Genomic DNA, 8,897 nt, shown 5'->3' on the forward strand with positions numbered 1-8,897 from the left:
GGGGGGGCGGCTTGTTTGACGCATGGTCAGTATGCAGGCAAGAACTTCAACCACAGCAGGGTCCCTAACGACGGCAGAATACCCTCGTTTACACTTCCTTTCCTTTGTTCAACCTTTGATGAGTACGGCAAAAAAGGCGTTTCCTATACCACGGTCAGTGCGGAGTGGGCGGTCTCGTACCAGCAATTCCAAAACAAACACATCACAGAAGCAGGTCATGCAATCAACGCATGTATCCTCAGTCATACTAGCAAGCCACTCGACATGTCTTGCCAAAGGCAGTACTTGGGCAGGAACCAACACCAAGTACTGGAAAAAGGTTAATCCGGTCCGACTTGGCAACAGAGAAAGATTTGAAGCGGCGAAAGGCAGCCGTCAGGTGACTCAACAGGCCACAACTTGAGGATAAGGCGCCAAACAGCCGTTCAGCCTCATTGAGTCTCATGTATGGTACGCTTTCAGAGTACAAAAGCAGACCCGTCTTCAACACAATCACCGACTTAGCAAGACCCATCTCAAGTGCTCATCAAAGTCAACAAACAACTGCATGAAGCGGTGAGACCAGGTTTCGTCCACGTTCAAGCAAGGGCAGAAGTCAGAGAAGGGCATCAAGAACGTGGCAGGTCTGCCAGAAGAAATCAGGTCAGGCTGGTGAGGTTGAATTGTGCCATCGCTTGTCCGAAGGGGAGGGTGCATCCTTATAAGAGTCTGGGAGGAGGAAAAACCAACTTTCCACCCGGGCGTTCTTGTGTTATGAGCACAGCTGTCCAGGATCCGCCACCCGGTCAAAGGCCAAACCCAAAGCTGGCTGTACTCCGTACGTGTACACCCTTGCCGGAACACCGGCCTGTTGATGGCTGCTTATGCTGCCTCAGACCCAATCTCGATCAATCAATGAGCAGCGGTGCAAAAAGCCAATCGCATGGCCCAGCAACCCGGCGACAACGCTATCCTCTTTAGGCTTAGCGCATTCTCAGACTACCCCTTGGTGGCTTAGGGGCCCCCTACGCCTAGTCATTAGGCCAACGGCAAAATGCCGGCGTTGAACTCGGGGCCCTGCTTCTCGCTTACAGGTGCGCCCGCCCATGCATCCCAAGTGACAAGGGGCATGGTGCTACACGGTGGCGGCCGCACTGCATTTCCATAAGCGTCTGGGCTCTGCTGTCATAATCTCGCCATTATCATGGCAGGGTTAGTGATTCTCAGGCTCTGCAACTCCAGCCGGACCTCTCTACAAAACCGCGATGGCTGTATATAAGTACTTCAACGTTACAAGAAGCTAGGGATGGCAACGCAGTACCAGGACAATTGGAACGTGGCTGACGTGCGTTCTTGCCGTCATCCTTGCCCACAGTATGACCAGGCCTCCTGACGCAGTGCGGCATCCCTGGCCAACAAGGCCGTGACCAACCAGTGCTAGGCCAAACCACGGAAGAGCGCCTGGCTTCATGAAACGTCCAGCTCTTCCGCCAGAGTGTGGCAGGCCTGGCCCAAGGAAGCAGTCATCATATTCCGTGACTGGCGGCAGCAGCCGGATCACATATTCTAGTCCGGTTCACACGAGCAAACATAGCTCGTATTGGTCAGTCTATTCTGAACGCTGCCTGAATATAGGCAGATTCGGTGTGCATGTAGAATGCATTCCTCGGCCCCAAGGATACGAATCAACCCGAGAGGATATTACTGTGGCGACAGCATTTACCTCATTTTGCGTTGCACCGGTCTGTCTGCCTGTTTGACAAATCTGCAAACAACATATGCTTGGACTCTCGGGCGTCTCGATTCGAGCGGCCATGACATGTTCTAATGGCGCCCATGTTTGGTTGAGTTTGAATGGCGGACTGCGTCATCCTCAATGTGTGTCGAAACCTACGAGTACATATACTGCACTTTCGAGACTGGGGTCAAGGATCTATGCGCGTGGTTCGGGAAATGGGTCCCAGGGGCTTCTACGCCTAACAATTGATTTCGGCAGGGAACAGGCCCCAAATGAGAGAGTGAGGGGGCTGGATGACCATTTCATTTGTGATTTTAGTACTCCGTAGAGTCATCGGGCACCGGCAGAGATTGAGGTGGCAGACTCTGCAGATGGCGGTCCAATGAGTACAGTGTCCTCGGCATATGATGAATTACTGATACACACGTAAATCAAGTCACAGCCTGAATTAAAGCCATGATTCTATCTCCCGCTTACTTTGACAAATGATCTAGCCTTGTCTGGGGCGAAATGCAGGAGTGGAAGGAAATCGTTTGGCTGGATGACACCGTCGAGCCATCTTGAACGATTGTTCTTCTCTAGTAGAGTATGTTGAGACCCAGCCCCGAGACAGATCCGGCGAAGGAAATCGGTCACATTATTACCCAAGTTCCCTCCTCTCCCAACGGCGAGGCGATGTTGTCTAATCCTCATATCTGGATTCCATCGATTTCTGCCCGTCTGAGAACCAGCTGCTGCCTGCTGCCTGCTAGCTGGGAGATGAGGGGAACCCAATCTGGTTCAGATGAGACCGCACGCAGGGCGGAAGACAGAATGTGCCTATTATAGATGAGCCCGGTATGGCTGCCGCCTGAAAATGAGACGCCAAATAAGCTCAGTGTGCCTGGAGAAACAGAGCTGGATGAAGAGAGAAATCTCGGTAGACTTAAACAGTTCGACGCCTGTCCGGCGTGGACGGCCAATCCGTTGAATTAGTGCTCCGACTTGAGCAAAGAAGTGTTCACCCGTTGTGATGTGCGTATTGACATCAGGTCGTCTGTGAACTCATTCTTTTTCGTAACCTCATCCCTTGCGGTAACGTCGCCATGTGTTCATCAGTCATCATGTCATTTCTTGCCTTCCGGTTTTTCCAGGCCAGGGATGTTGTCTAGTGTATGCTCTTCAAGTGTTCCACAAGGGCCTGCACCTGCTCTCGTACCTCATCGGTCAACTGATCCTGCGGCTCACCGAGCACGCTCAGCATAATTGGAGCGAGCTTAGGAGTAAGCTGTTGTACTGTCGGGTCTTGGAGACGGTAGAGCTCGACAATCATCTTCCACACTGGCTCATTTTCCTGGAAATCGTCCTTCAGAGGTAGGATTTCAGCTTCGACGAGAGCTGGCAGGACCTGCGACACGGGTACCTTGTCCTTGTGTTTCAGAATCAGACGCGCCACACAGCCAGCTGCATTGTCTGTGCAGCGTGCTTCACGAATGTGAAGGATGGGTTCGAGTTTTTGAAGAATCTGAGGGTATGCTTTGACGATGGTGGCGTCGTCGCTGGAGTATTCGACGAGACGGCCGACAGCGTACGCTGCATTGGACTTGGTCTGCGGATCCTCATCACTGAGACGCTTGAGCAGTACGTTCAACATCTGTGACGTGTAAGGGGTGACTGCGCCTTCCATCCCGGTAATGACCTCTGCAAGGACGCCGCAAGCAGACGCGCGGCCGAGTGCTTCACCACCACTCGCGTAACGCAAGACTTGTTTCTCGAAGATCTTCCAGATTTCACCGAAAGTGGGGCCAAGGGCGGCAGCAAGGCCAGAGATAACATCCATAGCGCTGTCAACGACCAACCATTCTAGTTCTGTAGATTCCAGATCTTCTTCGTCCAGTCCTTCGTCCGCCAGGTCAATTTGGCACGGGTGCTTCTTGGTTATCAGATCGGTCACCGTCTGAATGATCTTGGCAAGGACTTCAGGGTAGGAGAGAAGAGACGGTCCTGTCATTTTGAGATTCTCCGAGAGAGATCTTGAGATCTCTGTAACCGTGGCACTATATCTTCCAGTTAGTATACATCCCTGAATAACTGGTTGAGAGATTGTATCCAGAAAATGCCATCAATTCAGAGGGTTGAAGATCGTTTTCGCTTCATCCACGATTTTCGTGTCGGAGTGAGCTGGGATTAACGAAGATAGCTCATCATGATGGGTGGGGTCGCGCAATCGAGAGGGGATAAGGGATAAAACTTACGTATCGTCTTCTTCGGTCCACACATTCAACGTCGCAGTCATTAGAATCTCGCCGAATTTCTTGAGCTCTTGTGTTGGTTCGACTTGGACCGGAAGACCTGGCCTCCACTTCTGAAGTTGGCCGGACTCCTCTGACACATCGTACAACGCAGCATACGCCCGGTGCAAGGTACTGATGGTGGCCTTCCGCACATTCTCATAGCTGTGCTCTGACAAGGGGAGCAGCTTCTCGATCGTTTTCTCAAAATATGGTAGGTAGGCTGTCTTGGTGTTGGAGACAATATCGCCTATCACCTCGATTGAAATCTCCTTTTCAAGAGCAATTGGTGTGACGGTTGCCAGATCGCCCCAGTCGCTGTCGTCTTCACCATCGATGTCAATGTCTTCGATAGTGCCATCCTCAGCGTCGTCGTCACTATCCGCCGCTGCAACCTTGACCTTTTGGCCTGCGATGGTCACTTCCTTTCCAAGTAGATCTTTTGCGCTTTCTCCGAGTGAGACCTCCAAGTCCGCTTCTTCTTGGTCAATGCATGCAAAGAGCCCCTGCACCACACCACCAAGGAAAGGAGCAAAGTCTTCTTCGTAGACCTTGGCCAGAGAACCCCACAAGATATATGTACTCTCCTTGAGTCTTGAGTGGTCAAGGTGCAAGGCTTCCTCACTTGCTTGCATAAGTGGACGTACATAGTCTTTGAATTCGGCAGCCCCGACAGCAACAGCCATCTCCCCAATCGCATCTGTGCAACTGGCGCGAAGGTCGAGCTCCTCCTCGCTCTCCTTCTTCAAGATGTACTCTTGCATAGAGTTCATGGATTCCGCGAGGTACGGTAGGAAGGGTGCCTCGACTGTCGAAGCCAGTGACCCGAGCGCACCCGCCGCCAACGCTTTGATCTTGAAGTCGGGATGTTTGAAGAGTCGCTGCAAAAGCGGAGCCAACTTATCCAGGTATTGGACGGCGTCTTGCGCATCCATACCATCGACGACCGCGTCAATGGCACTTGTGCCGGACTTCATAATATCAACAGCGGGCCCTTCCTCCTCACCCTTGTACACACTCATAGCAGCAGTCAGGTTCTTGACCAGCAACGGCATCAACTTCTCGTGCTGATTGGTAACATCTTCTGGCATGTCATCTGCGAGTCGGGCGGTCGTCTGCAGAGCGGCTTGTCGGACAGTAACCTGCGAATCCTCTAATAGAGTAAAGAGAACAGGCAATACCGAAGACAACTGAGTGCTCAAGAAGTCGGGGGCGCCTTCGACGGCCATTCCCAGGGCGAGTATACCCGCTCGGCGGTACTTTGGATCCGGACTGTTTGAAAACTGGGGCAATGCATCTAGTAGTGGCACCACAACCTGGCTGGCAGGGAGAGACTGGGCCATGGTATCGATCAGCCCCAGCGCTGATCGAGCGGGTGTGATATCGTCTTCATCGGAAGAATCGTCATCTATCTCTGTGACAATCTGGAGCATACTCTTCGTCAAGGGTTCCCCCATTTTGGCACCCTGCACACGGAGTCTTCTGTAGATCACACACTGCATGAGAAAGCTAATAGCTTGAGTTCGAACATCGTCAGTCATGTTAGTGTTGCTAGCGATGTCGTTCATGAAGACGACCAATTCTTGAAAGTGCTTTGACATGAGTTGGTACTCGGCAGTCAACAGGGTGTTGAAGACCTCGAAGGTCAGCATGATTTGTTCGTCCTTTCCGGCATCAATCGTGTCTTTCAGGACAGCGACCATGGAGGGGAATATGTTTTGGAATGCTTTGATCGATGCTTGGTCCTCGTCTGGATCGACGACAAGAGCCATCTTTGATATTGCCAGCATGGTATTGACCCGCACTTCGAGGCTCTCCGGGTCTTTGATTGTCGTGCTAAACAGCACAAACAGCTCCTTGAATTTTGAACTGAATCCATCACCCATCGTCTCGAGAATGCTGTAAAGCACGTACACTCCTACAGCACGCTCGGCTGCCTTAGAACTCGTGGCTGCCTGTTGCAGCATGCCTGGCAATTCGGGCCACTCGCCATCGTCAAGGTCAATCTTTGCGATTGAGCTAATCAGACGAGATGAAGAGTGTCGGACAAGAGAAGAGGGTTCGGAGAGGGCAGCCTGGAAGAGCTGGCTTCTCGCATGTTGTCGTTGGTCGGCAGGGATCTTGGACCAGTGTTTCGATACTAAAGGACGGGCTTGAGTAGCGGCAAGTTGCTTCAGATCGGGACTATCGTGTGAAATGACGAGTTGAATGAGAAAGAGGAGGGACTCGGGGTGCTTGTAGAATTCGTTCTGAAGCACGCTGGTGGCGTTCTTGACATCGCCCTTCTTAGGATCTAGGACAATTGCAAGCTGCTGAACAAATCTTTGTTGGTCCATGGTGCAGACAAACTGCGCCGGTAGACGACCGGCCTTATCTGGACGGCAGCGACGGTAGCGAACTGAGAGTCGAACAAAAGCAAAACAATAGCAGTAATGATTTGGGCTTTCAACGCTCACAAGCCAGGCTCACAGGAAAAGGACAAGTCGAAACGCGAGAGAGTAGGAGTGAAGAATTTTGTCCCTCAATCCACTGTTTTGGACCAGAGAGAAAAAATTATTAGGCCGATGTCATAGCAGCGGTGATGCAGTGCCAGTGGTGCACGGTTGAGGCTGGATCGAGTCGGGCAGCAAACATGCCAAGCCTGGCCAATTGCACTACGGTGGAGTAAAAGGCCAGCCTGCGACTGCCCGCGTCTGTGGCTCAAATACTACGACGGAGTACTCGTACACAGATTTGATGGTGGTACGGCGGCGACCATGACAAGAGTTGTAAAGACCTCAGGCTTGACCCCGAGTCCGTTCATGGAGGGCCCACAGAGGTCACAGAGGTATCTCAGGTAAGGTACCGGCTGACACTTGGTAGGACAGATGCTGGCGCAACCCAGGAATACGCAAATAAGGTACATGAGGTAGTTCTACACTTTATCCTCTTTCAGTTCAGACGAGAATAGGATAGCAGTCCTCCTCCAGGGGATGAGAAGACAGCATGTTTGGTTAGGAGACGCCATCAATTGGCAGCTGACACCTGATAGGACCTTCTATGTCCCTATAGATACCTCCGTGTGGCAGTGGTACCCCGTACAGCCCACAGCATGAGGTTTGGTCCGACACTTCAGCTCAGATCTGATGGCTTCAAGTCCGGTCACATGAAGATGCACTTCATCCTGTCTGGTGGCCACTCGGAGTCTATTGTCTATTTGCCTGCGTGGAGCCCAAGTCTGAGCTTTGCTGCTAACCAGCGAAGAGAACTGGATCGACCCTAGGGTCTATCGGTTGTTAGTGCACCAATCTGAATGATGGCCTATGTTGACGGATGCTGGCTCGGGTCAGCCTGGAACGGCGCCACTCGCAAAGGCTCAGTCCGAGACCAAGGCCTCCGTACGGGCACGGTTTCAGGCCACACTGCTACCATCATGATACAAAGCTATTGGCAAAACGTTGTTCCCGATCTGGCGGGAGCCCTGCAGGATCTGGCGGTCGCTAAAAGAGGGCATCGGATGATCAGAAAGGCTATAAAGGCACCTCTTGTCGTGATACTGAACTTGAAGGTCACCAAAGGCCCACCAGAGGCAACTCGGCCAACAACGGACGGCACTCCCGGGCGGTCTAACGCTGGTTGACGAACCTTGAGGCTGCATGGAGCGCTTTTGCTAGGCGCCGCTCCTCCACGCCTTCGCACCACGGTCGAGACCATGGTTGACCTCTGGTGAATATGCCGACCCAGGGCCGGCAATGATGGACATCGGCAAAGAAAGGGACCAGCGTCATATTTAGAGCTGCCACTGGTTGAGTAACGAGGGGCGAATTTACAAGGCCAAGGCCCGGGGTACAATCTTCAGTTTCGAGGGGGCGTTAACCGGACTGGACTATACAGAAGAACGGATCATCTGTCCCATTCCAGCATGACACGTTGGCCGGTGGCTGTGACGGAATAAGTGCATTTCATCCATACACAAGGTATATAATCTGCCACCGTCCATGCCCGGCTCTGCGCTCCGGCTTCTCCTCCACCCGTCTGTCTGTCGCCCCTGCCTCTATATTCTAGCTACTGTGGCGCCCCGAACACTCAGGGTCAGGGTCTTAACATATTAGAATTATCCCCAGTCAATGCTCACTTTCCCCCGGTATCTCTGTTCTTGATTTGACACTGTTTCATTCATGTCGTCGACCCATCACAAGTGCTCAGCAATCCCCTCCCACTATCCACGCAGGCAATGAGCTTCTAAACAGACCAGATGCAGTCTGCAAAAGCCAACCTACTATCATGTCTCAACCTTTGGCACCTCGGCCACCTCAGGCCCCGGATGCCTCGCAGGGTTTGCCAACCTCCCCCCGTCCTCGAAAAATCTCTACAGCTTGCGGGGCTTGCAAAATGCGAAAAACAAGAGTGAGGGTCTAGACTATGGCCCGCGTTCGATCTAGCTAACCAAAATGCAGTGCACCGGCGGCACCCCTTGCGAAGCGTGTGCCTCAAGAAGGAGTCCGTGTGTCTACGACGCGAGTTCTGACCAGCGTCGAAAGATTGCCAACCAGCGCAACGTTCACGAATTGGCAGAGACCCAAGTACAACTTGAAAGGCATAAACAACTGCTTGGGGGCATGATTGCCACCATCAGAGCCGGCGATTTCGACGCCAACAGCGATCTCATTCGCGTTGTCCGTTCAGGCGTTGATCTTTCGCAATTAGCGGCGCACGTTAGGAACGAGTGCCGATCAAACGTTTCCATTCAGCAGGCATACGAGCAGATCGACTTCTGCATCGATGGGCCTCTAGAACTACCGTCACCAACCCAGGTACTTGGAGAGATAGCACCGCAGGGAGATGCAAAATCCTCCACTTCGGATGCACCAGAGGTCAATAGCGAGCCTTTCCAACCAGATATATGGCGTAACCTCAACAGAGAGTCATGA

At 52.4% G+C, this 8,897-nt stretch overlaps 2 protein-coding genes across 2 annotated transcripts; one reads left to right on the forward strand and one right to left on the reverse strand.

The window, feature by feature from the left end:
• Positions 1-2,864: 2,864 nt before the first annotated feature.
• A1O3_02551 (uncharacterized protein) lies at positions 2,865-6,323 on the reverse strand (the record flags this gene model as incomplete). The annotated part of the gene is made up of 2 exons (XM_007732691.1): positions 2,865-3,753; positions 3,952-6,323. The coding sequence occupies 2 exons, from the start codon at positions 6,321-6,323 to the stop codon at positions 2,865-2,867; spliced, it is 3,261 nt and encodes a 1,086-aa protein (XP_007730881.1).
• Positions 6,324-8,417: 2,094 nt separating this feature from the next.
• A1O3_02552 (uncharacterized protein) lies at positions 8,418-8,897 on the forward strand (the record flags this gene model as incomplete). Its single annotated transcript, XM_007732692.1, has 1 exon — positions 8,418-8,897. The coding sequence occupies one exon, from the start codon at positions 8,418-8,420 to the stop codon at positions 8,895-8,897; it is 480 nt and encodes a 159-aa protein (XP_007730882.1).

The sequence above is a fragment of the Capronia epimyces genome, assembly GCF_000585565.1.
Source record: "Capronia epimyces CBS 606.96 chromosome Unknown aczIQ-supercont1.2, whole genome shotgun sequence".
In the NCBI taxonomy this organism is placed as follows: domain Eukaryota; kingdom Fungi; phylum Ascomycota; class Eurotiomycetes; order Chaetothyriales; family Herpotrichiellaceae; genus Capronia; species Capronia epimyces.